We start from the raw sequence: 25,877 nt of genomic DNA, 5'->3' as shown, positions 1-25,877 counted from the left end.
GGACATGTTGAGGAGCTAATTTAGCCATTTAAATCAGCTGTGTTGGTTCAAGGACACATCTAAAACCTGCAGGGACACCGGCCCTCGTGGACTGAGATTGCCCACCCCTGGGTTAGACCCCATTAGTTGAATTGGGAATACCCAGATACCGCCTATGTGATGTTTTATTCCACCAAATATGTCGAATGATGATTTAATGACGTTTTAAACCACAAAATGTGTGGATCACCCCTCTGAATCTTTGGATTCAGGTGTTTTCAGTCCTGTTGCCATAAGTGTATCGAATCAAACGCTCAGCCACAAAAATCTGTGAACAAATGAGTTGCTCTAAAAACTCACAGAATAGAGTGTTGAGCAATATAGGGAGTAAAAGTTGCTGCCGCTCTGCTAACTCAGTGACTGCAGAGTTCCAAACCTCCTCTCCTCTCCTCTCCTCTCCTCTCCTCTCCTCTCCTCTCCTCTCCTCTTGCTAAATTGTTATCATCATTGCTAATAATATTGCTGCCTGTCTCTTACAGGTGGTGTGCTGGAAATGCTCAGACTATAAAGCGCCGCTTGAATACGATGGCAACAAAATGAACAAAGTGTGCAAGGACTGCCACTGCATCCTGACTGGAGAGGCGATAGCGGAGGGCAAGAAAAAGGGCATTCTCGAGGTGACTTTTCAGTGAATAAACCTGATGTTGTCTAATACGAACCCTCATTTATATCAGCGAAGATAAGATGAATAACAAAAACAACAAAAACAAGACATTTCAGTGAAACAGCTTCAACAATTTTAAAATTCTAAGCTTGTTGAAGGGTGAATATATTGTATGGCTGATGGATTAGACTACAATAGTTGTAGCTAACTTACTTAAAACAAGTGACTGTGCACTTGAAAGTTAAAGTGGTAATGGGAGTAAACCGTCATGTGACAGAAATAACATCAGCTGGCGTTCCTGGTTTCTCTTTTTCTTTTGCTGATCTGTGCGCATTTTTGCAGATTGAAGCCGGTCAGTTTGCAGACAGCAGCATCATGTGTGGCTTCCTGCAGCACTCTGAGAAGAGCAAAATTTGGCAGAAGTGTTGGTGCGTCATCCCTGAGAAGGAGAGTCTGGTGCTTTACCTCTATGGAGCTCCACAGGTAAAACAACTACTTCAAGCCAAAAATATGATTGGATATGTTCATTTAGCAGATCATTCACAGTGAAGACGATCTCTTCTTTGACTTTCCTCTCAGGATGTAAAAGCACAGTGCACCATACCCCTGGTGGGTTATTCTGTGGACGACACCACCCGGCCCACGGACCCACCGGCAAGCTTCCACATCTCCCAGTCCAAGTCCACCCACAACTTTGCTGCTGAGACCGAGGAACTTAAGCAGCGCTGGTTGAAAGTAATTCGAGTGGCGGTGAAGGGAGAGATACCGGAACGTCCCGAGACCAACGGCAGCGGCGTGTCGGATAACAACAACACGGAGGAAGCCAGCACTGATAACACATAAGGGCTTGTTTTCTACAAACAAACTGCTTTTGCACTTGCAAACATGCAAACTGCAGTTGGATTGTTCAAATAAAAAGATGGGATGTGCAGATTTATTCTGCATGCACAAAATACGAACACTTGCTATCCGTTCTGTCGTCGAATCTTTATCTTAAAGACAGCATGGGAAACAAAGTGCTGGATAAGCTGCCTCTCCTCGTGTCTCTCGTGTGTCTTTGTTATCGCCTGGATTTTCTCCTGCAAGATTCACTGCTAGAGCTGTGCTGGATTACTAACAGACACTTCTGATACAATCAACACTAGAACAGAGGGGCCTCAGGATAGATCGCTTTCCCTCAAACAGGCACTATTAATGAAAGCGCAAAATCACTCTCCGTGGACTTGAGCCAGTGGACTACCGCAGACTTAACAAAGTACCCTGTGAGGATGTGAATCACAGCAGGAAAGGTGGTCCAACTAAGTCTGCTGGTGCTGTTTTTCTCTGTACATGTACAGTATAAATGTTTGTTTTTTTCCCTAAATGAACAGTTTTGTTTTTATGTACAGACATTAGTCAGACTTGGTTTCTATTAAATAGAAAAACCTCTAAATGTGCTATAAAGAATTTACAGTATTTCCCCTTTTCTTTGGTTGAGATTGTTCCAAATCTGTAACAGTGATCATGTGGTTGGATAATGATGGTCTCATCTCTCCTCTTAAAAGCAAAAGAAAGTTTCAACCTTTTAATCTGAAACAAACTTACAGATGAAGCAACATTAACACGTAAAGATGGATTCTGTTAGAAGTAGAGCCCAGTGGATGCGATTTTTAATCCTATGCCAATTTTTTAATGGAGTGTATAATTCCAGTGTTGATATATCGATGATATTTTTATACATGTCCAGTTACAGCAGTGTTTTTTCACAAAATAGTTACAACCTACTGTGAAGACTCCGTTCGACATGCTCGATGCATTTCTAAACCTCCCCCGAGCAACGTTATCTGCAAATGTAAATTTAGTTCTCATCCTGCGGTTACGTAGCTGTGATGGGCGAAAACACCAGTCAGTCCCAGAGTTGGCTGAATCTGAAATGGCAGCTTTGTACACGTCAGCGTGTTCAGAGAGAGAGGAGCAGGGATCATCATTATCCACGTGTCAGGGTTTCTGTTCGGATGCATATGCAGCACAATCGGTATAGCAAGCTGGTGCAACAACTGTAAATGTGTTTTTAATGCTGTAATTAATTTTATTATTTAAAGTAATTTATAGACTACGCGAGCATGATCTGTTAAACCTGGGACAAATGTTTCCGTGTGTCAGCTGAGAAGAGCATTCGGTACATCCCTTATTTTAAGATTATTTTTTTCTTTTTCCACCACCAACCCATGAAATGTGTCACAGAGATCAGTCACAGTCCACGATGGACTGTGGTGAGGAAATGTGCCTATATTTTCCACGGCGTTTCCCCCTCCCCCCGTGCTCAATGCTGGTGCTCACCTCTCTGAACTATTTCCGCCCGCCCCCAGTCGCCTGTATTCAAATAAAAACTAAGAGCACAAAACTTCTGTCTGCTAGATCTGAATGTAAAAGCTAGATTTTTATGCGTCCTCTTGTCCCTTTCCCAAAGGTTTAAGAATCTACGCACTTTACGGTCTTATAAAGTGTACCTTCAAAGAAAATAAAAGGGAGATTAAATGACTCGTGGCGCTAGAATGCCTGGTGTACAGTGTTTCAGTGTGACACTTGCCCACTTCTGTCAGCTATTGTGATGCTACTTTCACAAAGAGCATCTTGTTGTTTTGGTTCCTGGTTTTGCTTCTCCTGATAAGAAGTTTGAAATGAGTAAACCCAGACATGCATGTAAAAATAGGTGAATCAGTCACTGGTGTTCAGCACAGCAGTGGTCGACGTCTTTGTGATGTGTGTGATAAGCTGTTAGAAAAAAAAACAAAAAAAAGCAGCATGAAAATGTCACTGTGAGAGTCAGAAGCTTGAAAAACATTTCTATTAATACAGCAGACGGTAACCTCGTCTTTACCCGTTAAAAATGAAAGGTGCCCGTAGCCACTGTCGTTCAGGCCATCTATGGAGCGAGGAAGGTGAGAACTGGACATTTAACCGATTTAGAAAAAGAAGTTTATTTTCACAAAAATCATCCGAACAAACAAGAATATCAAATACAGTTTAACAAGTAAAAATTTCTTCTGCTTTTTCTTCTCCACATTCTCAATTCCTCAAATGGTGCTACTTGCACTGTGAACATAAGCATGATCGAAATTGACACTACGAGTTATAGAAGAGGAAGGTCGGGTCAGTAGAAAGGAGTGATGTTGCCAGACATGAAGTCCTTAGCAGTGTCCTGGTTTTGCCTGTTATGAAGGCAGAAGTTCAAACTGACAGAGAAGGTAATCGGATCTTGGCCAGTCTCAGCTTTTGGGCTGTCGCAGCAGGCCGCGGATCCTGCGGACCAGAGCCTGGATAAAAGTATAGCGAGAGCGGACCTGGCTGTACAAGCCCTCCACCTCCAGCAGCTTCCTCTGCAGGGCCTCCCCAAATCCTGCAGCCATGTCGCTTTTCAGCTGCAATCACACAGACAAGAGAAAGAGATTAATTCCAGGCTAAAGGAAAAACCTGATGAAAATCTCCAAATGCTTATGGTTTAGGCCGAGGCTTTATGCATGGCTAGGAAACTGCCCCGGAATGTACAACTGTGTACAAGAGGTACAACACGTCTTAGTTTGCAGACTCATACCAGTTTACAGAAATTTCTTACCAGATCTAGATCTTGTTGGCTGACTCTGGATAGGCTTAGTCCTCGGCCTCCGCTGGCCTGCAGCCCGCTGAATGAGTCTAAAGAATTTGAACATACAGAAATGTTCATGTTTACTCAACCAGGGATCATACAGTGTCTATGCCACATCTGCTCTCAATAACCAAAAAGTGCAATGAACCTATTATTGGCATGTATTCTCTGTAACATGTGCCCCTACCATCTGCGAGGCGTGATCTGTATAAAGTGGATCCAGGCAGCAGCGAGTCTTTGGGGTCAGTGGGTATACAATGCAACAAGTAGTACTCCAGGTGACGCCACAGCACGAATAAGCATGTCTCAATCACATCTAAGCAGGAGTCAGGTCAAGGCTGTCCACAGCTTCTCATGTGGCATTTTTTTTAATAACTCTTATCAGTGTAAGATAATCAAACACTATATGGCACAGACATGATGGGCAGAGGCAGTTTCAGCGTAGCATTTATCATTCCTGGTTTAATCTTGTTAATCCCATTTCTACAAATGTGTCTGCGAGGGGCAAAGGATACAGGAGCACAAGGCTAGCAGCTTGGCTCTGTTGTTGATGAGCTGGACCAGTCGTCTCTTGGCCAGCAAGCTCCTCTGCACTGATGAGATTTTCTCCACTGCTCCTGGGCCTGAAACCAGGCCTTGGCACAACTACAGAGAAAAGGTGGTTAGAACTGACGGGAAACAACGCTAACAATCAAAACGTATGCAGGATGTGCGAGTTTATTTGGTAAACTGACGGTGGTGAAGTTATATCTCTATATACACTGTTGCATCTATCTATTACCTCCTTGAGCTCCTCAGGTGGGAGCTGATCCAAGCTCTGAAGCTTTCCCAGGCTCTGCCTGTGACTTTGGTGGAACCGGAAGAAATCAGCAGCACTATTCTTGAGCAGGTACAAGACCAAACCAAGACTAGGGACCCGAGAGTAAGCCATCGATGGCACGGTGGATGAAAGGTCTTGAAAAGAGGAGGAAGAGTCTATCGTTAAACTGAAAGTGTTTCCATAAACCGGGAACTTCAGGAACACCACAAGCTCCGAAAACATTCCATAACCATAGGCTAAGCCACATTAACGATTAGCATGAGCCAGATCCTTATTCTTCATAAGTTAGGGTAGAATATCACTGACCAGTGCGTGCTCCGTCCCTGCCAGCTGGCTCGCTGCCTGACGGGCTGAAGAGGCAGATGCTGAACTGAGCCTGGGCTGAGCTCTGCAGCAGGAGGGCCTGGCAGTACTCCATGATGTTAGCACACACCTTGGGACAAAGGACAGCAGGTTCAAGTCACTGACGATGCAGAACTGATAACCCTGATTACAGAGAGAAAACTCCAGACATTTCAGTGCCTCTCTTGTGGATTTTGCCCCAAAGTGTCCACTCCACACTTGGAATACGTAAAATATAAATATGCTAACGGGGAAGCTGGCACTGAGAATACACTTTACATCTCCAGTTCTACCATTTACAGAATAACCGTCAAACCTGTTGCATGGCCACCTCCATCTCTTCTCGCCGTTCTGCTGAGTCTCCAGGTGCAGAGATCTCAGCCTGTTTTAGCAACCTGTCCCGCTCACTTCCTGCCAGACGGCCGAGCAGAGACAGACATAGACGCTAAAAAAGAGAGAGAGAGAGAGACATTGCCACTTATGCAAATCTCACACTGAAAAGTAGACGCAGAGGTTAAAGAGGGTTGGACAAGATAAAAGTGAAAGTTAGAACAGGTTGGTATGTAATAAAAACTAAGGGCATCATCTGACCTGGAATCTGTTAATGTGACCTTGGAACTCCGTGAGCGCAGTGCTGTTGACTTCTCCACCCATCTCAAGGGCACCTGAGACATCAAGTAGTTACTGAGTCACTGATTATAAACACGTGGTTCGCATAAGGCTGATATAACATTACAAGAGCTTTGTGCTTTCAGTTCAGGGTGACTGCTCATCTTTGTACCTGGCAGAGCTGTTTTACTGATGATGCCAGTAAGCAGAGAAAGTTCCTGCAAAGCTCCCATACTGAGCTCCTGGCAGCGCAGCAGGGACTGAATGGTGTCTGCATGGACTATCAGCCACTGGAGAACCTGCACACAGATATTTGTTGTTTCTTATTACTCGCTTTCAAATCAAAAATCAAACTCAATGATTCATTGAGTAACTCAAATAACTCCATTATTTAAAAAGAAGAAAAACACTTTGATCACTTTCTGCTTTGATGCTTTGTTTATTCCACGACTCAGTGGGGCTCATTCGTCCCCATATAAGCGTGAGTGTTTCACCCACATTTGCAACTAGAAATAGACCTGCAACTGAAACTTCTCTAAAGGCACACACGTGCATCAAACGTACCACATCATTAAGCCCATGCAGCCCCCAGGCTTTCAACAAAAACACTGATAACGCATCAGCAGGGGTGAAGATGACACGTCATGGTTTAACATGAATCAAGAGTCTGTCTACGCGGCAAAGAGCAAAGAGGGGGCGACGTTAAGGAGACCATGAGCTCAGGTTTAGGGCCGCCTGCTCCTGTAATCACTGTTAAAACCTTTACTTGGGAAAAAACTGGCAGGAGTCCATCGTGTGTCACACCAAAGGAAAGCTTTGAAGCTGCTCCCATCCAGCATCTACAGTAAAGCTACAGAAGTTAAATAAAAGCATGCGTATGAAGATGAACTGTTAGCTTAGTCTGATGCAATGTTTGACTTTGGCAGTTTGCTGAAGGCTGCAGCAGGGGTGAATCTAAAGGGGGTGTGGGGTGTACTAGACCATATTTCATTTCAAGACTTTAATCCCATTATTTTACAGATTTATGTAAAATATACAAAACAGGAAAAATGTGATATTAAGTTCATGACATTAATATTTAAGCAGATAAAAATGAAAGCTCACCCCCCCCCTCTCTCCACAGCGAAGTAAAATACACATAGGCTAGTAAAAACTGAGCCACTAGCCCGGGACTTTCTAGGCTGGACACTGAATCATTGTTAACATCTAAACCACCACAAAGTTGTTGTTTTTTTCCTGCAGCAGGAAACTTTGCATCAAAATAGGACAAACCACAGAGAATGTCCACATGCTCGAATTTCATCGTTGTAGTCATGAGATATTTCTTTAAAACCTCACACTCCCACGTGCACATGTGTCATTAACACGATTAAGCAAACAGACACACACAAAAACGCATACACATGATCATATACAAAATCAACCTGAGTCATTTTCTCTCTTTTTGCCATTTTATTTTAGGCTTTAGTTTAAGCTGCATGTATGCCTCATTTGGATTCAGCTGTTCTAGAGATTATACATCCAAGCTTCGACGTGTCCAGAACTCTGCTGCCCGTATTATCACCACATCACCCCCTCCGTCCTGCAGCAGCTTCATTGGCTCCCAGTCAAATATCGCACTAATTTTAAAATACTTTTGTAAACATTTAAGGCTATTCATCAACTCTCCCCTCCATATCTCTCTGATATGGTTCAGATCACCACTCTGCCCCCCCGCCACCATGGGCAGCAGTGCTTTCAGCTGCTCTGGAATTCCCTACCTCCTGATATAACAAATACCACTTCCTTTTCTCTTTTCAAGGCTAGACTCAAAACTCACCTGTTCAGAAAAGCTAATCCCACATAACTTTTTCCATTCTGCTATTTTAAATCTGTTTTACCTTTTATGATTTTGTAAATTGCCTGCTTTTAATGTTTCTGCTGTGTACAGTGTCCTTGGGAGTTCTGAAAGGCGCTTTCAAATAACATGTATTATTATTTTTTTGTGCATTTTTGGGAAAAAAAGAAAATAAAAATTACAACTATTGCAATTTCTAAAATAGAAACCAATGAGCAATTCATTTTGACATAACATAGGATTTCTTACCTGATAACTCAATAACTGATCAAATAATCAATTACTAAAATTTGGATTATTACAGCCCTACATTCAGCCGAGCAAAAAAAAAAATCAACCAAACCAGAACAGGAAATCAAATAATAAACTCAGACACGTGACAATATTTGAAATGACAAAGCTCAGGTCTAACAACGTTACACACTTACTTGTGCTGCCCCCTGCTGGTGATTTATGGAGGTGGAAGTCAGAATCACTTGAAAGAGCCTTAAGGTTGGTAAAAGAATCTGTCTGTAACGGTCCATAGGGCTGGGGATGAAGCCTGATGGGTCCCTCATCACCCTGCAAACCATAGAGGAACAGATGCAAACACAAGGGAAACTAGAAATATAGATTTCAACAGCTCTGAATAAAGGGCAGAGTTGTTTTAAAAAGGGATAGAAGATGTTTACATATCAAATATAAGAACTTTTTAAAAAGACAGCTAGTCCTCTCACTCTCTCCTCCTATCCCCACATCCATACCTGTGTGCGTCGCTGTCGGGCACCATGTCAAACACCTGACACTCCATCAGCTGTGCCACCAGCCCACAGCGCAACAGCTCCACGGCTCCCTGCCCCGTCTTAGCCACACGAGTCAGCAGAGCCTAAACACGCAAACAAGCTTGTAGCTTCACAATCTTCCACTCATTGAGCCTGGTGTGTTCAAGTTTAGAAACTAAATACTGAAAACTGTCTCCTCACCATCTTGCTTTCAAAGATGTAGAGTGGTTTGAGGAGAGGTGGCTGTGGTGTGAGCAGGCTCTGTAGCGCCACATCATCCTGCCTCAAGCTCTCCACCAACGACCGCAGGTAGCCACTGTTGCAAATATACAGCAGCCACTGATTCTGACGGTCAATTGACAGGATACGGTCCAGCACGGCCATGGCCAGCATCTAACGGGGGGGGGCAGAATACTTGTTAGGCTTGGTTAACATTAAAACAGAGAGGTGTTGATAGAAGCAAAAGATACTTGGCATTCCAGAAAAGCATGTTAGGATGCTTCAAGATTGGGGGCAAAGAAAAAAAAATCACCAAGAGGCTGAAATAGGCAGAGAAAGCTTCGTGTAGGTTTAACCCTTACTCTGCTAATTTCATGGCCGTCACAGGCATCTCGGCACACAACCTCCATGAGGGCCTTGCCGTAGCTCTCGATGATCGCGAGGTTCTCCCGCTGCAGTTTGGAGAAACCATCTTCAGGAGCTGTGAGACGTTCCCACATTGCTTTGCCTGCTGCAAACACAAAGACATTTTCTCAGACAAACCCACCGTTCCTTTGAAATGATACTAACAGACAGTATATGTCAGAAAACACTAACAATGACTTTTTTGTCAAATAAAGAGGTCCAAAAGGACTCTCTTATTATAACCTGCAGTGTGTGATTGCTTCTGTGTACCTGTCTGCAGAGTGTCCGGTTCTTCAGGTTTCTGGGCAATTTGCAGATAATACAGCAGAGAGCCATACAGGTGAGCACGCAGACGCTGATATCCGCCTCCTTAAGGTGTGATAGACATTACAAAATCGTACTGGGATCAAAGTAGATCCTGAAAAGTTTCCCCATGTGAGAAATGTGGGTTTGAGTCACTAACCAGTAGAAAGTATAAAGTCCAGCAGCTTGCGCAGGATCAGGTGCAGCGCAGAGTTGGCGATTGACGCAAAGCCAGAGGATGCTTCTAATCCCACCCCCTGCTGCTGCTCAGACAGCACTGATTGGCTGAGGTGAGCTGTCAGTGTGAAGACCGCTCCGGCAACAATGGGCATCAACTCCCCTGCTGCATCCTCTGATAACACCTAGACAAAGCACAGTTACAAAAACTTGAGCATTGAACACTGAGACCAGTTCCTTATTGGACAGGACTGGATATTACTGCTACGCTGACGTGATCACTGACCTTATCGTGCAGGTCCAGCAGCAGATCCCTGATGATGAGCTGCCGCTCATCAGCAGGTATCAGATCAGCTGGGCAGGCAGTCAGCAGCGTCTCCGCCAGACTCCTCCAGGACTGCAGCGCATGCCGCTTTGCACTCAGGCTCCGACGGACACGGTTACGTTCCACCACTTGCTGCAGGATTGAGTTCACCTCCTAAGGCAAAGTAAACAGTAATGGAATTTAATTACAGCTTTCAGCTAAAATTACAGGACGTCAGTTTGTGAGTTTCACTCACTTCCATTAACAGAGGCCTCTGTCCAATCGCTGCCATTCCCTGCAGCGCGTTCACCTCGGCGACCAGCACTCTGTGAAGCAACTGTGAGGAAAATGAAAACCAACTTCAGAGGCTGAAACAACACATCAGATCAAGAAAATACATTAGACATCGTATCCGGAAACGTACCTTAACGTTGCACACAGTATGTCCCTGCTCATTGACGTGCTCACAGTTGGAGATCACCTGCTCTATCTGAGTGCGTTCAAAGAAGTCCAGCTGCAGCAGCTCAGGCATATCCTGGCTGAATTCGATGGCATCCAGCACGCTCAGTAACTTCCTGCGCACTGATGATGAAAAGCGAGACGATCTGGGGTCATTCTTAAAAACTCCTCACATGTATTCTTCTAATATCTTTCTAAATTTGAAGGTGGACTTGTGACACGAACCTTTAGAAACTGTGTCAAAATGCAGAAAACCGCTGACTGATCTAGTCTCGTCTTCCATGCCAGATTCCCCATCTGCTAAAAAATAAAAAGGTTTTAGGTGCATATTGTAAATTTCCTTTGCAATAAACAGGACTGTCAGCTGTGAGGGCTTGAAAGTTTTCTAAAAAGATCCTTTAAGCTTTTATTTACAGCCATGGAAAGTATAGAGCAACTTTCCTTTACCTGCATGCTGAGCGTGTGGCTGGTCATCCAGCAGGAGGCTGACGAGGCGCTGTGTATGGGAACGCTGGCGGTTGAGTGAGGTCACTCTCAGCTCGATTGCAGCCGTTTTCATGAGCCAAGACATCTGGGAGAGGGCAGCAATCTGGTTACCTGAGGAGAAGAAGGAAGAGAGAAAAGAATCCTGCAGTGTTTTCTGCCCATTATTTCCTCCTTGCATGGATACACAACAACTCGTTTCAAATTAATGCTACTGCTTTGTTGGTAAAACGCCTTTTATTTAACAAGGTTAGCAGGGATTCTGAGCTCACTTGGCAGGATGAAGGGCAGGTGTTGCAGGTGTGAGAACAGGAAATCCTGGCTGGTCCTCAAGTAGCGCATTGTGGGTCCAGATGTGTCTGGACAAGCACACAGCTGGTAGATCACCTGAGAGAAAAAGAAAACCAGACAAACACAAAGAAATTTGAAATATTCTGTAACATAAAATCCTCCTGCTAGCTGAGCTACATCTCTCACTGCAGAGATTGGGCCTCGTTTAAACAGGGCTCGCAAAATCGCTAGCCCAACGTCCCGGGGCTAGCGATTTTTCTGTTCGGGCTACCAAAGTCCATCTCAGCCCTGCCCGTCAGGCTGTCATAGGAAGAAAGAATATGTCAATGCTTTTGCATTCTTTGGCAAACGTAGCTGTCAGTATATGTGACATATTGAAATCGCGTTTGAATTTCCGCTTGTTTTTTGCTTCACTTTCACTTTGCGATGGCGCAAACTGTGAATAGAGAGCGGCAGCTACTGACTGGTGAGTGACAGATTAGTTGCGCACCAGTTCCTCTGACATCGTCTTATCACTCATTAGCTTACTATTCAAACGTGACAAGTGAAATCTCCCGCAGCAAGCTTAAACCTGTGATGCAGGTTGATTGCGCAGAGAATCGCTGATCATTATGCAAGTGCCTGTGTAAAAGCAGATGGATTTACGCAGGTATTTTAGTTCTGCAGAGCCAAATAAGACAGGTCAGGGTGAAGAAGGGACCGCCAAAGAAAAGCTGATCACAAAACGGAAAAGATATGACAAATCAGGCTATGAGGCAAAAACAAAAGCGCAGCTTTTTTTGGTTTCATGGACAAAAGAATGTCTGTGGCTGGAATATGACGAGCTAAATAACATCATGTTCTGCCGGGTGTGTCTTGTTTCCCTCGATTTCCTAGTTGACAAGCGCCTTTGTTACTGGGACCAGTAATTTTAAGAAAGACCCCATTAGAACCCATGAGAAATGCAAGAAATGCATTATTGCTCCGTCTGCAGTATCTTTCCCAGAACAAACGCCAATTGCAAAAAAACTACTAAAAATAAACCAAGCACAACAAGAAGTCCAGAAGAAACGCAGAAGAAAAAGCTGTTTAGAACAGCGCGATGTTGCAAAGAGTGAACTACCTTTGGCACAATGTAGCAGCCTTTGCAAACAAAGCAAATGATCTTGGTTCCACTTACCTCTTACCCGTGACTTCAGTGGAAATGTCAGATTCAGGATCTGACACAGACTGATCCATGTTCTACACAGTTCTTACAAGTTCATAGAAATTTCTGTTCAATTAGAACCAAATATTTGAGTTGATGATTGTATTTTATTTTATTTTTTTTTACAGTTGTAATTTGTGTTTTAAAATTTTTTTAAGTCAATCAAAAAATTGTCCTCTTTTTTTTCCCAGGCTACTTAAATTTATTTTGGGCTACCAAAAACTGAAGAGTGTCCGAATTTGAAATATTCTAACATAAAATCCTCCTGCTAGCTGAGCTACATCTCTCACTGCAGAGATTGGGCCTCGTTTAAACAGGGCTCGCCCGAAGGGCTACCAGAGATTTTGAAATTTTGTGAGCCCTGTTAAATATTACCTGGTAGCAGAGCTCAGCCAGGTGCGGGGCTTGCTGTGTGAGTGCAGGTCCCGATCTTTTCTCTGTGCCTCTCTGCAGCCGGCTCAGGATGGCGTGCAGGCAGCTACGCGGGCACCCTAACACACCTGTAAGACAAACACACTTAAATCATCCGATTTTCTTTCCACTTAATCCATAAAAGGTTCAAACGGTGTTAAACATCATAACTGCTACTAAAATGAACATATTCACTGTAAAGGCCAAACTCTCACCCGGGTCCTGGAGATTGGTTGACGACACAGGCTTCTTCACTTCATAGCCCAAAAGATAAAGGGCCAGATTTGGTGCCTTCAACTCCAAAGACGTAATGAGCAGGTTCAAAATATGGATCTGGGTTTCGTGCCGGATCCTTGCCACCTTCTTTTGTGAGTCTACGTCTGAAAGTTAGTATTTAAGGTGTAAATTAGTAAGTCTGAGTGTGACAGGTTTAATAATTGATAGGTGAAGATCGTCTCACCATCTTTCTCTGTGCCCTCCTCTGCGTCTTCATTGTCCAGACACTCCACAAAGCCTGCCATGAGCTTGTGACTTACAGCCTGAAGTGGAGACGTTTAAATTAATGCCTGCTTTAACACAGCTAACGCTTACATGCACACAGCAAAAACACCCCAAGGTTTCATGAAACCTGTTCCAAGTCACCTTGAAAATTTCAATACTGTTCAAGCCGTTTTCTTACACAGATCTAATTTACTGAAAGACAAACGAGTTTATATCGAGGCAACTGTTCCATCCAATTCAAAGTATGACACGCGTTTCCAGACGTACCTGGTCATGTGTGAAGTCTCCCACCAGCCTGATCTGAATGTTTGGGTAGTTGGCGATGCGACGCAGAATCTTGGCGCTCTGGAAGGCGGCCTCTGGGTTTGAGCTGCTGTGGTAAAGATACCTGCCAAAGACAAACGGCAGAGTTCAGAACTGTGCTGCAAAGGCTGAGTTATAAGCTTTACTGAATAGCCAAGATTAATAAAAAGTGAACAAAAATACATTACAGTTCAAACATTATTTTAAAAAATTAAAAAAGGATGTGTTTACCTCGCAATGTTGACAATGTGATCAGCCCTTCTGGTTTGAGGGCTGACGCCTTGGAGGAGCTGCTCCAGGGGAGAAACCAGCAGAGAGGCCTGGCTCTCCCTAAGAAGATCCATGAACACTGCTTCCTTCTGCAGAGCCAAGTCCAAAAGGCACAAGCAGTGCAACACTGCAGACTGCAAGTGCTTTTTACCTGTAAGGGCAGAGTGATGCACTCTTCTGTCAGAACAAAGACACAAGTTCTCTCCATTTGCCTAACAGCGGTGCATGCTTTCTCACCGGGGAAAGGTGCATAGGTGTCCAGCTGGCGGACCCCCTCCTCCAGCAGGCTGAGGCAGAGTGCCAGCATGGGCGAGTCATTGAGCAGGTGGAACATGATGCTGTGGCCCGGAGGCTTATGGGCCGGGACCTGCTCACCCTGCAGTTCCACAATCTCCTGGACAAAGTCAGACGGCTGGGGCTCGTAGTCCCGCAGCAGCTTGTGGAACACCTCGAGGACAGAGTCGGCTACCTCCCACTGGGAGACGGCAACGAAATGAAAGGGGGGGGGGGGACAAAATGAGCAGATTTACACAGTTAAAAGTGAATCTATGTTTCGTGTCTACACCTTGACGCTAGGAGGGAGCATTACCTTCTCAGCAGGGCGACGATACGCTCTGGTGGGGAAGGGGAGGAACACAGAGTCACGCAAGAAGTTCAAGTAGGGCTGAAAGCCGGGCACACGCAACCCTGCTCCTAAATTAACGGGCAGGCTTCCCTCCACCAAGGTGCTGATCAGGTGGCAGAAAGATCGTGTCAGTGGGTACTCCTCACAGCTCGACTCGATCTCATTCAGCTCCACCTGATGGCCATGAAAATAATTCACAAAGTTTGAGTCACGTCCCTCTTTTTACAGGATGTTTAGCAATCGATCAAATGAAAGTAAAACTTTTAGTCTCCAGCTGTTTTACTGATCTATGATGCAGATCTGTAACGGCCCAATTACAGCAGACCTGCTCAGAGCGCCAATTTTATAAACAGAAGAACATTTAAAGACAAATCAGACCGATAACCTGTCTGCATTGTTTTTCTTTACAACGAGACAGGCTTAAACCCTCTGACCATTACGCTTGCTGAGGAGAAAAAACAAAAACAACTCAAATCTCACCTCTATCCCTGCTGCTTGTCTCTGTCCGGGGGCTCGCACCGTCTGAAGGATCTGTTTGACAAGAAATGAAAACAAAATGAGAAGCTTCAAAACACAAAGTTACAGATAGAAACACAAGAGTGACGATGTTTGTTTTCTGGAAATTAGGTTTTAAGAAATGGCTGCAATCATGAGGACTGGACATTTGCACGTTTACAGCATCTTATAGTCATTTCAGTGGTGAGAGCATTGGTGTCTGCTGACAGCTTTAGTGCAGAAATTAAGCTTAACATGTAGAGAAATATCGTAAGAGTAGAAAGGGAGTCTGTGACTTTCTGATATTATCATAATTCATATTTTATTTGCACATGACAAACAATGTTGACCCTATCAGTGTACACTCTTGTCATTTTTAATAAAAATAAAACATTGTTCTGTTTTACCTGCGTGTACTCCAGCGACTGCCAGAGTGAAGCAGCGATCTCCGGTGACTTTCCAAACGCTGCCAGGCAGTGCAGGAGCTCAGCTTTCAGGACGGGAGGAACGCTGCACTGAAGCAATCCCAACATCACGACAGCTGGGGTCCACTGGGGATGCTCGCACAAGGCCAGTCGAGCATTTTCACTCTAGAGAAGATAGAAATAAACATCTGACTTTGTGGTATTTTACACCCACATAGCAGCACAAATCCATGCCTGTTGTGGCATACCCATGTGATGATGGTGGTGAGCAACTGCAAAAACGAGGTAAGTCCTTCCATCTCTCTTTGGGTGATGCCCCTGAGTGGCGGGTGGCGGTAGTGAGCCGAATCTGGATTGGGGAGGTCTCGTCGCAGGTTTTCATGGTACAGCATGAGTGAGTGAAAAAAATGTTCCCAGGACACCGGACTGCCTGAGACTCCCTGGATGTTGTCACCTGAACAAGATTAGTATGCATTAGAGAACACTGCAGTACACGCTGGTAAGGTTTTTGATTTAAATAATTATAAATAATAATGAACCCAGACAGTATTCTAATGGTGTAAATAAATAAAAATTTAAATGTTGTTTTATTTAAAAAAAAAAAAACAGACAAACACATTATTATTATTATTATTACAACATAATAAAGTTCCTTTTGTGGAAAGGCTTAACTTCAAATCGAATGTGTTGATTTCAACTGAAATATCACTAAAATAAATAAATAAAGACTAAATTTAGTCTTACTGTGTGCTGCCCCGTTGGTCTTAAGCAGGCTGAAGCAGTAATGAGCACACTGAGGGCCATTGGCAAGTCCTTTTAACATACGGAGATAGGAGATGTAGAGGGTGGACGGCAGAAGGTCTCCCATCTGACGTACAAACTTGGACAAAACCACCTGTGTCAACAATCACAAAATATAAAAACACCTTTAAACAAAAAGAAGCCACGGACACACACACCCCTCCTCCCCAAATCTAAATCAATTGGACAATCAGTAACAGTAGTCACAAAAACACGAACCCTACCTGTTTATGTGGAGGTCTTTGCAGGGCCATTCCCAGATAAGAACCCTGCAGGGAGCTGTGTTGAAGAGACTCCGTGGGACACCAGAACTCCAAACCCAGCTCTAATCCAAATGGGTCCTTGCTGTAAAACTCCCCTATCTGAAAACACAAACCAAAAATTCTCATCGATCAGTAATAAAAGGTTAGAGGTAATACTGCCTCGTATGTATATATGGATATGTAAAAAACAAACAAACCACTAACCAGGATCATGAGGTGGTCCAAGTCCTTCCGCAATGACGACGGAAGCTCGCTGTCCATCTGTAAGGACATGTGCACGAGGCGGGCATCCTCATCGGCACGGTTACGAAGCTGCTTCACCTGCAAAAAGCCAAAATATGCTTGTTACATATTTAAATTAAGATGCAAAAATAGATAAATAAATGAAATGTGACAATTACAGAATGTTGAATCTGATCAGTTAAAAACCATATTATAGTTTTACATGTCAGTCTTAAGTTAAAAGCACCTGCAGCATCTCTTACCTTCATTGGCATAAGAGCCAGAAAGTCTGTGATGAGTGAATGGACGCGGCGGATGTAAAACTCTTCCTGGGAAAAACTCTCACATCCCAGAATGCCCTCTTTCATAAACAAGAAGACATCGCCCAGGAGAGCCTGATCAGCCAGAGCCTCATCTGCCTCGGTGAACTCAACCAGTGCTGCACAAAAATACACGTACAATAAGATGAAATGGCTGTTATCTCAGAAAAAATTAGAAGGGCATTTTTAATGGAGACTCAGGGAATGCAGTGCTTACCTGAGCCCTGTGGCAGCTGGGAAAGGACTCTCAGCAACAGAGCCCACGCCAGTCGACACACGGCCTGCAGCCCCGGAAGCTTCCATGGTTGGCTGTCCATCAGGCGACTGTGCACTGCAGACACATACTGCCTTTCTGTCAGCAATGGAAGTGCCTGGAGCAAATCTGGAGGAAAACACACGCAGGCAGATGATTTTTGGAATCAGTGATTTCAACAGGAAAAAAAGAAAGAAAACCAAAACCATCAACACGAACTTACCATCTCTATCTTCAGTCCCCTGCTCTATGAAACTGACATCCAAGCAGTAGAGCAGTGCCATAACCAGAGCCAGGCTAACACTGTCCAGTGAGCCATCAGCCTGAGCTGTAACTGTCTCCAGGTGGCCAATGAGTGCCAGAGTGTCATCTTTTGACAGGGGTGATTGGCAGGTCCATGAAAACAGGCTGTCTGCAAGCGCCTGTCGGCATTCCTTGATGAGGTCTGCAACCTGGTGACAGATGCAGAAACTACATGTAATCCATATTTTCCATAATGCACTCTGCATTCCTACACTCTATGTTTCTATGTTGAGAGAATTAGTGGCACTGTATTGTTCCTTTAACACTGGAAAAAGAAAACAAAGCAATTTGAAGATTTATATCTTTGGTTAAAATTTATACAAAAGATTACTTCCCACCTCCTTCCTGTGCTTTTCGTTGCCCAATCCGCGTTCTTTCTGCAGGCGTTCAAACTCACGCATCACGCTTATCTCTGACACCAAAGTTAGGATGCGTTTGGTCAGACCTTGGCTCATGAGCTCATCTGTAAATCGTGTTGTCAAAGCCACCAGCTCTCCACTGAAGGAGAAAACAAATGACATTGTCAAACATAAGATTCAAATAGAACAGAATAGAATAGAATAGAATAATCCTTTAATTGTCCCTCAAGGGCAAATTTGGATGTAACAGCAGTCAGAAAGACACATATACAAACAAACAGTACACAAGACACAGAACAGAAACGCACACAATTTTTACATATTTACATCAAGGGCAATGTTACCAAAAAAATACAAGCAGGACAAAAACACCTTCATCATACGGGACTTTAACAGCATTTATCAATGTTTCATTGTACTACTTTTAGACACCGTTATTACCTAAGATCCAGGGTGAAGGTCTTGCCCTGTCGTGACTGAATGAGTGTGCGCAGAGAGTTGGCCATACAAAGTTTTCCATCCCAGTAAAGTAACACGGCCACTAGGCCTCGTGTCAGTCCTGGAAAATAGGGCTGCTGCTGTTCACCTGGAGAGAGATGATTACATAAAAGAAACAGAGCTCAATCTCAGTGTTTGATCAGGACAATCCATAGAACCTGCTACACAATTAACTACAGTGACACTTTACCTATAAGATGAAATGGGATTAATCTATGCTGGATAAAGTTGGGGATTTTTTCCCTTCATGTTACCTGCCAAGAGAAGCTCCAAAGCTGCCAACTCTCCAATGTCAAAGAGATCACTGAGGATGAAAGCCTCTGTCAGAAGCTGTTCTGGAAGGAGCCGTGACCCCTGCTGACCTTGGATGGCGATGCCTTCTGTGCTGGCTTTACGCACTTTCTCTCTTTGCTCTGCACTTTTTGGCTAAAAATGAAGAGAAGACGCTGTTAATATCAGAGTCTCGGAGGACAGACTGTAACTACAAGCTACACATTGGAGAAAAAACAAAAACAAAAAACAAACACCCGTGACCTGCATGTGTGAGAAATTACAGTGTTTTAAATGACCTATTCGTGCCATCTTACCGGGTTCTTAAAAAGTGACAGAAAGTGAGGTTTGTGTTTCTTCAGCTGTAGGTCTAGGAGGTGAACACTCTCGGGCTGTCTCCTTAACACAGCTCCGTCCACTGTCTCCCAGAGCTCTTTCAGTGGCCCCCACAGACTGGCTCCTGACGGAGTAAACACGCTTCAGATGTTTTGGGTCGTCACACAAGTATGCAAACAACTAATTTCTAGTCATTTCGAGTTAATTTGCTATAACCATGCTTGTTAACACCACTGCGGCATTTTGCCTATCCTATAGACACTAAAAGATTCCAGAAGTATAGTACAGACACTTCTTTGCCTCCCCCGAGTTGTTAGTTTCACTTTTATTTCAAGCTGATCTATCAGACAAGTCGTGTCATCCCTCCCTGCTATTTCAGGTTGAGTGTGGGAATTAGTTCGGTGTAAATGAGTAAAACTAATTTGTTATTTAACCTCAGCTAACTTAACGTCTATTTGCTATGGGCAAGGCTAAGCTATGTTAGCCTGACAGACCCAACAACATGTGGTCAAAACATATCATAATCGACAAATCTGCGGCCAAGAAGCGCATATATCTGCGCTTCAGTGCATAGCAGAGGTTGAGATTTGATGCAATAATTAAACAAAATCCAATTATTTAATAAAATATACACCTTACCCGAATTTACCGCCATCTGCGCCGCCATGATACGCTCACTAAGTTGGACAGAAGCTTCTGGGTTTGTGCCGGTGTGAAATTTAAAACGATAACTTCTGTAATGCTTTGGTCACTTTTAGTGAACAACGAATCTATCAGTCCTAATTTAATGTCCCCGCTGGTTAGTTGAGTAGAGTAAATATCTTATTTCATGATTATGTGGGCTCTTTTCAGGCGGGGTCCTCCGAATGATGGCCCCATCCTCATTAGCAATTATGGGAATTGTAGTTCTTGTAAGTTAAAGCGTTTAAGGCATTTAATTAAATCTACAATCTGTAAACTTTTAAAAAAAAGATTAAAAAATAAAATATTTTAGGAGACTTATATAAAGCAATACTTGAAAAAATATGCAACTAGAAATAGTTCCGAAAAAAATCAAAACACAAGCGGAACCATGAGTTTGAGGCTCTTGTTTTGCTTCCGACTGTTTTGACGGTACACCAAAATGCCCATGCTAGTCTTCTATCTGTGAGTCTGTGACCGCTGTGATGAAAATGTGTCGTTTATGACGTTTAATGATCTGTACCACTGCGCTGAAATTGAGGTTTTGAAAACAGTTTAATCACAGTCATGGCTCGAGTCGTGAAAGTGTTTCGGACTTTGCGAAATCATTGGAAGAAAAGCACATTTGCAGTGTGTGTCTTGTCCTACGGTGGATACTGGCTGTATGGAAAACACTGGTGGGTATTTCATGCTATGAATGAGACAGAGTGCACAAATTCCCGTTTTCGCGTCCTAATTATGTATAATGTTTCATCAGTGACAGCGTCCTGCGCAGAGAGGCGTGTCTATTAGCCAGGGTAAGGTGTCACTGAATTATTACTCCAAAACACAAGTTTCCTCTTTGTGACAGTTATCCTTAACATCATCATTTGTGTTAGGAATATGGACAGCAGCAGATAGCACCACAGGAGCGAATCAGGAAAGCAACTGTGATTTTGAACCCTGCAGCTTGCAACGGGTAAGACGCATAATCTCCAGACGTCTCTCTGAGAGTCTTGTTTAATTTTTCTCAGAATATTTACAGCTTCCTGTGTTAATTTTCTCCAGGAAAGCCAACAACCTATTTGAAAAGAATGCTGCTCCTATTTTACACCTGGCTGGTGTGCAGATTACAGTAGTCAAGGTATTGTTTTCTATTTCAATTGGATATTTATCAGGTAATAGTGTCTCTGAGAGTGTCACAGAGCATGACATCACATCCAGATATTACATATCCCTCTACAGACAGACTATGAAGGTCAGGCTAAAAAACTGATCGAGTTAATGGAAGAAACAGACATGCTGATCGTGGCTGGAGGAGATGGCACGTTGCAGGAAGTGATCACAGGTTTACTGAGAAGGCCAGACCAAGTAGGTGTAATGTAATATAGTAGCTTAATCTGACATCAGTTGTCTGTAATAACTATATTCAGTCTGATACTTTAAGTAATTAAATCTTTCTTTTGGTGGATGTTTTCTGACCACAGGACGTCTTCAGTAAGACACCAATTGGATTCATTCCACTAGGCTCCCATAATTCCCTCAGTCCAAGTCTTCATCTCCTCAGTGACAACAAGGTCAAGTAAGTAATGTTTCAGCATCACACACAAAAAGATCATTACATATTCCCACGACAAACTTCACTGGGTTGTTATCATGTCACTCAGTAAATCTATAGTACAGAATTCCCGATTTCTCCCATTAACTAGAATGTTTTTAACGTCATTCATTTTCCAGGGACATCACATCAGCGGCACTGTCAATACTGAAGGGAGAAACTGTACCGCTGGATGTGCTTCAAATCAAAGTGAGAAACTGCTTATATATTGCTCTACATAGCCTTAAAGTTACAAACTAATGTCTGTACTTATTTAAAAACATCTTGCTGTTTTTAACAGTAAGCCGGTAAACTGGATTCATAAAGCACATTTTCCAAAGTTATTTAATATTTATTTTAAAAGCCATCAGGTAAAAAATATATATATATTTTAAAAAACATATATGAATATTTATTATAATAAAAGAAAATTACAAGAAAAAATAAATGCGTTTTATCAGTTTTTGTGAGTATTTTCTGATTTTTCCATGTGACATTATTTTTCAAGTTTAAAAAATATATACATTGATTTATTTTGATGATTTTCTGTTATTCTCCTTTTGTACCACTCAAACTTATTTATTCATTGACTTTCTTTTCATATTTTGAATACACGTTGGCCTAAACGTAAACATAAACTATTATTTTTTATTTTCTTCTTAATATTTAATATTCTCTTTTGCCATGTTGATGACTTTAAATTCAGCAGAAGAAATAAGCAAATTTAAATTCAGGTCTTCATGCAAATTATTTCATGTCCAAGGTGTGTAGTAATTAAAAAAAGTTCTTCCCAGAGACTTCAGAATCCTTGGCACTCGGGCTGTGCCATATCATATCATCTGCAATAATATACATTTTTCCATGATATAAAAGTGTCATATTGCAGTATCTGTCCCATCTCAGTGACACCTGTTTATGTTTCCTAGCGCACACAACTGAAAGACAAGCCAGACATATCTGACAGCAAGCGCTGAATTTCAGTTTTCAGTAAATAAGGAGCTACTTCAACAACCTCTAAAAAAGCACAGATCAAAACAAACAAAGAAACTCTGTGGAGTATAACCAGGTCAAGAAGGAGGAGAGACTAGCAGCTGGTGATGTGCTACCCAAAAGTAAACAGATGACACAACTGCATACCGCTGCCATATGATAGGATGAGCAAACAGTGGATGGAAATTACTGGCGTGGTTACGTGGTGGAAAAACGTGACTTTAAGCAGCTCGACCCACGACACCAAATCCCAGGTAGAAAATATGAGGTATAGAGAATCATATACCCATCCCTTTTCCTGCAAATGGTCAATAATGGCCGACTCAATAAAGTAAATAAAGTATGCAATGGCAAGTTAGTGACTGTTTCTGTAATTACAAGTAGAGATGTGTGGTGCTCTGATTCTACACTCAGTCAAACGGACAGTGTTTGACTCTTAGAATATAAAATACAATAAAAATAAATAAATACATAAATAAATTGACAACTAGCAAAGTGAGGAAGTAAATACAAAGCTGAATGCATCATTTTAAAAAAGTACTTTACATATACATGTTGTTATCCTTGATATTTAATGATGCACTGAAACTGTTCTCAGTGCTATAAAAGTGGGAATTTAAACATGAGACATGTTCAAATGTAGTTTTTAGCCGTCAGCTGTAAAAGACTGATGGAGTATTGCTGTCAGTACCCACGTTTGTGAATGTGAGAACGAGGTGACATGTCTACTGGGAGAAACTGCATTGTTTTAACACTTGGACAGGAGTTTGAAGTGTATGTGCTTGTTTTCCCAGGGAGAGAAAGAGCAGCCAGTCTTTGCTCTGATGGGACTGCGTTGGGGGGCTTTTAGAGATGTGGCTTCAAAAATCAGCAAGTAAGATTACTCAACACTGTAACTAGACGAGGAAGACAACGATTCTTCACATATAAGAATAATTAACCATAACGTTTCCCTACAGATATTGGTACCTCGGACCGCTGAAGACAAATGCGGCGCATTGGTTTAGCACTCTGAGGGTAAGGATGTTCTCTTTCCTCAAACATGCTGGCAAAGCGATTAATATGTGCAATTTCCCCTTATTTTCTCCTGCATTGAAAATAACAGCAAACATCTCACTCCATTAACCTGTTGTAGTGTAAGTTTCACATCCTTAAAAAAACTTGGGGGTACATTTTGAAACGAGTCAGTCGGTGCAGATCACTCGTGCTATGGATGCGTTTCACGTCTCCCATTGTGATTCTGTGTCTGCTAACCCAGTAAGATGAGTGTTTACTGGTTCATGAGGCTCTTGTATGGTTTTTTTTAATGCAGAAGTACAGTTGGCAATATTTGCTCCAGATTTTCCATCCATCCATCCATTCGCTTATCCTTTTCAGGGTCGCGGGGGGCGCTGGAGCCTATCCCAGCTGTCATAGGGCGAGAGGCAGGGTACACCCTGGACAGGTCGCCAGTCTGTCGCAGGGCCAACACACAGGGACAGGCAACCATTCGCACTCACATTCATTCGCACATTTACACCTAGTGACAATTTGGATTATCCAATGAACCTATCCCCACAAGCTGCATGTCTTTGGACGGTGGGAGGAAGCCGGAGTACCCGGAGAGAACCCACGCAAACACGGGGAGAACATGCAAACTCCACACAGAAAGACCCGGCCTGATAGTGGAATTGAACTCAGGACCTTCTTGCTGTGCGGCAACAGTGCTAACCACCGTGCCACCGGGCTCCAGATTTTCACTTTTCACAAATCATTTGAGCCGTCCGTTAGTCCTGCAGCCTGAGCTGTAACCGTTTTAAAGCTATTTCTGTCCAAATTTGCAAATGTTTCTTTTTTATAAATCTCAAACAACATTCTTAGTAGAGAGGTAATGACACTATTCATTCACTGCTATGTTTTAGGAGTGGCCTCTGGTCCGGGATGTCTCTGTGTCCTATTTGGCTCCCACGCTCCGGCCCCCCGACCTGCCCCCTGTGAAGGCCCCCAGGCCGAATCTGATCCACCGCATCATCCGCAGGCTGAAGAACTACTGGAACCCACCAGCTGAAGGTGAGCGAATGTGACTGAACTTGAACAACTTGTAGCACAACAGCCCAGGACACTGTTTGTCTAATTGTTGCTTTGGTGGTTGTGTGTTTGGTCAGAGCTTCCAAAAGTGGAAGAGCCAGAGAAGTGGGAGGAGCAGCAGCTGTCAACGTTAGAGCTCTTTATTCAAACACACAACAAAAACCCAGTGGAGAGGGTCAGTTAAAAACCATTATATATGTAAAGCTGTGTTGCTATTCTTAGAAAAACAAAAGAAAACATCATGTCACTGCCCCTTTTAAGTGCTCTGTGCCTCTCGGAAGTTTTTGCATTCTTTATTTTAATTTTCAGCGCATCAATGACTCCCTCAGGATCAGTGCAGAGCCTCACAACTTGACCGTGGGCGAGTTCATTACTGCAGGGTCAGTAGTGTTTTTTCCTAAATTTCTGAAAGTGTGTGATTGTGCAAAATGCATTCAATGATTTTAATCCTTCTTCATAATAGCAATAAAAAAGCAGCAGACCCGACTGTATTCACTGAAAATGCCACAGAATTGGAGGCTGGTGCTTGCTGGCTGCAGCTGCCAGAGGTCAGAAATCCTTTAAAATCAAACCTGCTTTAAGGCTGTGATTCTATAAGTCAGTCTACTTCCAGAAGATCAGCCTGCGAGTTTTTGCCCTGACATTTAACTTTGCCACGGTCCCCGCAGGGCGCCTCTGGCTTCTACAACATCGACAATGAGGAGTATGAGGCGATGCCTGTGGAGGTAAGGCTGTTGCCACGGAAACTCCGCTTCTTCATCAGTGCCGAGCGCAGAGAGCAGCTCCTCTCACAGATCCAGTGATGAGAAAACAGAAGCCGAAAGAAGACAAGAACAGCGGGACAGAAGCCGAATTCGAGGGAAGCCAAAGAACCAGATGCCATCAAACCCAGAGTTCACCCTCAAAATGGATTTTTGCTTCGCCAGCAGTTTTTTAAATGATCATGAAGTGCTGATGGGGGCTGTTTTACTCCATGTAAACATAAAATATTCAGTACCAGTTACAAAAACAACTACCTTACAGGCTGTTTGCTGTATGTAAAAGGACCAAGGCTTCTTTTCTAAGCCAGTAACCCATGTACAGGCTGTCTTACAGGATGTTTACTGAAAAGTTCACTATTAACATGGTCAATAAAAATAATGTCTGCCCACCTCGGTGCAAACAGTTTTTCTCCCTTTGTGATATTTGTGTGTTCGATATCAAGGTTCTAAAGCCATCCAAGCTGCACTTCTGCTGGTCTTCTTGGAAAAATTGTCGAGCTCATTTAAAGAGAAAGGAGCAAGTGACTGAGTAAAGATCAATGTGGGGACGTTGTGCCGACCTGAGTGTTTTGCAGTAGCTTGGACCTGGAGTTTTGGCACGCTGCACGGAGATGCTGTCTGATCGGACAGATGGCGTTAAGACAGCAAATCTGCAGGATTAAGCTTGTGGCTGCTTTGTGGGG

The 25,877-nt window shown here is 43.2% G+C and overlaps 3 protein-coding genes across 9 annotated transcripts in view; 2 read left to right on the top strand and 1 right to left on the bottom strand.

The window, feature by feature from the left end:
• Nucleotides 1-3,163, top strand: part of fgd4a (FYVE, RhoGEF and PH domain containing 4a) — a 50,824-nt gene extending 47,661 nt beyond the window's left edge. For all 5 annotated transcript variants that reach the window (XM_005734787.1, XM_005734790.2, XM_005734789.2 and 2 more), the window contains 3 exons: nt 519-656; nt 986-1,126; nt 1,223-3,163. In XM_005734787.1, the coding sequence (XP_005734844.1) occupies nt 519-656; nt 986-1,126; nt 1,223-1,486 (543 nt within the window). In that variant the 3' untranslated portion in view covers nt 1,487-3,163. The remainder of the gene's footprint in view (nt 1-518; nt 657-985; nt 1,127-1,222) is intronic.
• A 420-nt stretch (nt 3,164-3,583) lies between these two features.
• Nucleotides 3,584-19,970, bottom strand: nup205 (nucleoporin 205). Of its 3 annotated transcripts, none has more exons than XM_005734784.1 (42): nt 19,759-19,970; nt 19,101-19,243; nt 18,768-18,939; nt 18,457-18,601; nt 17,995-18,154; nt 17,577-17,805; nt 17,318-17,482; nt 17,044-17,219; nt 16,763-16,879; nt 16,520-16,657; nt 16,239-16,389; nt 15,743-15,948; nt 15,477-15,659; nt 15,055-15,105; nt 14,539-14,748; nt 14,187-14,424; nt 13,911-14,100; nt 13,644-13,764; nt 13,336-13,414; nt 13,091-13,255; nt 12,840-12,964; nt 11,260-11,374; nt 10,952-11,101; nt 10,730-10,804; nt 10,470-10,627; nt 10,302-10,382; nt 10,028-10,219; nt 9,725-9,926; nt 9,532-9,630; nt 9,219-9,367; nt 8,839-9,030; nt 8,620-8,741; nt 8,305-8,437; nt 6,212-6,338; nt 6,022-6,095; nt 5,747-5,875; nt 5,395-5,521; nt 5,050-5,222; nt 4,784-4,913; nt 4,456-4,584; nt 4,239-4,315; nt 3,584-4,044 (listed from the first exon to the last, which is right to left on the bottom strand). In XM_005734784.1, exons 1-42 carry the CDS (start codon nt 19,784-19,786, stop codon nt 3,892-3,894), a joined length of 5,979 nt encoding a protein of 1,992 aa, XP_005734841.1. In that variant the 5' UTR covers nt 19,787-19,970; the 3' UTR covers nt 3,584-3,891. The 3 variants fall into 3 exon arrangements, with proteins under 3 accessions (XP_005734841.1, XP_005734842.1, XP_013766781.1); XM_005734785.1 differs by having other exon boundaries at nt 9,219-9,364; XM_013911327.1 differs by having other exon boundaries at nt 10,730-10,801.
• Nucleotides 19,971-20,201: 231 nt separating this feature from the next.
• Nucleotides 20,202-25,590, top strand: agk (acylglycerol kinase). Its single transcript, XM_005734783.1, has 14 exons — nt 20,202-20,477; nt 20,558-20,597; nt 20,679-20,758; nt 20,848-20,923; nt 21,025-21,150; nt 21,267-21,361; nt 21,517-21,586; nt 23,161-23,240; nt 23,326-23,383; nt 24,268-24,415; nt 24,511-24,608; nt 24,743-24,813; nt 24,897-24,981; nt 25,102-25,590. Exons 1-14 carry the CDS (start codon nt 20,368-20,370, stop codon nt 25,234-25,236), a joined length of 1,272 nt encoding a protein of 423 aa, XP_005734840.1. The 5' UTR covers nt 20,202-20,367; the 3' UTR covers nt 25,237-25,590.
• The last annotated feature ends 287 nt before the right edge of the window (nt 25,591-25,877 follow it).

Source organism: Pundamilia nyererei, unplaced genomic scaffold (assembly GCF_000239375.1).
Source record: "Pundamilia nyererei isolate P.nyererei 1_Seehausen unplaced genomic scaffold, PunNye1.0 scaffold00060, whole genome shotgun sequence".
Taxonomy (NCBI): Eukaryota; Metazoa; Chordata; class Actinopteri; order Cichliformes; family Cichlidae; genus Pundamilia; species Pundamilia nyererei.
Note: the sequence above shows the minus strand (reverse complement) of the source record. Positions and strands in the feature narration are given on the sequence as shown.

What these genes read in the sequence shown, in the direction of transcription:
- nup205 (XM_005734784.1), bottom strand. Translation starts at nt 19,786, where the DNA reads ATGGCGGCGCAGATGGCGGTAAATTCGG. An exon ending in GGGGACTGAAGATAGAGATG is followed by an intron (nt 17,483 to 17,576) that starts GTAAGTTCGTGT and finishes GTTTTCCTCCAG; the next exon opens with ATTTGCTCCAGGCACTTCCA. An exon ending in ACGGCCATGAAATTAGCAGA is followed by an intron (nt 9,031 to 9,218) that starts GTAAGGGTTAAA and finishes CCCCCCCGTTAG; the next exon opens with ATGCTGGCCATGGCCGTGCT.
- agk (XM_005734783.1), top strand. Translation starts at nt 20,368, where the DNA reads ATGGCTCGAGTCGTGAAAGTGTTTCGGACTTTGCGAAATCATTGGAAG. An exon ending in TGGCTGTATGGAAAACACTG is followed by an intron (nt 20,478 to 20,557) that starts GTGGGTATTTCA and finishes ATGTTTCATCAG; the next exon opens with TGACAGCGTCCTGCGCAGAG. An exon ending in TGGATGTGCTTCAAATCAAA is followed by an intron (nt 21,587 to 23,160) that starts GTGAGAAACTGC and finishes TTGTTTTCCCAG; the next exon opens with GGAGAGAAAGAGCAGCCAGT.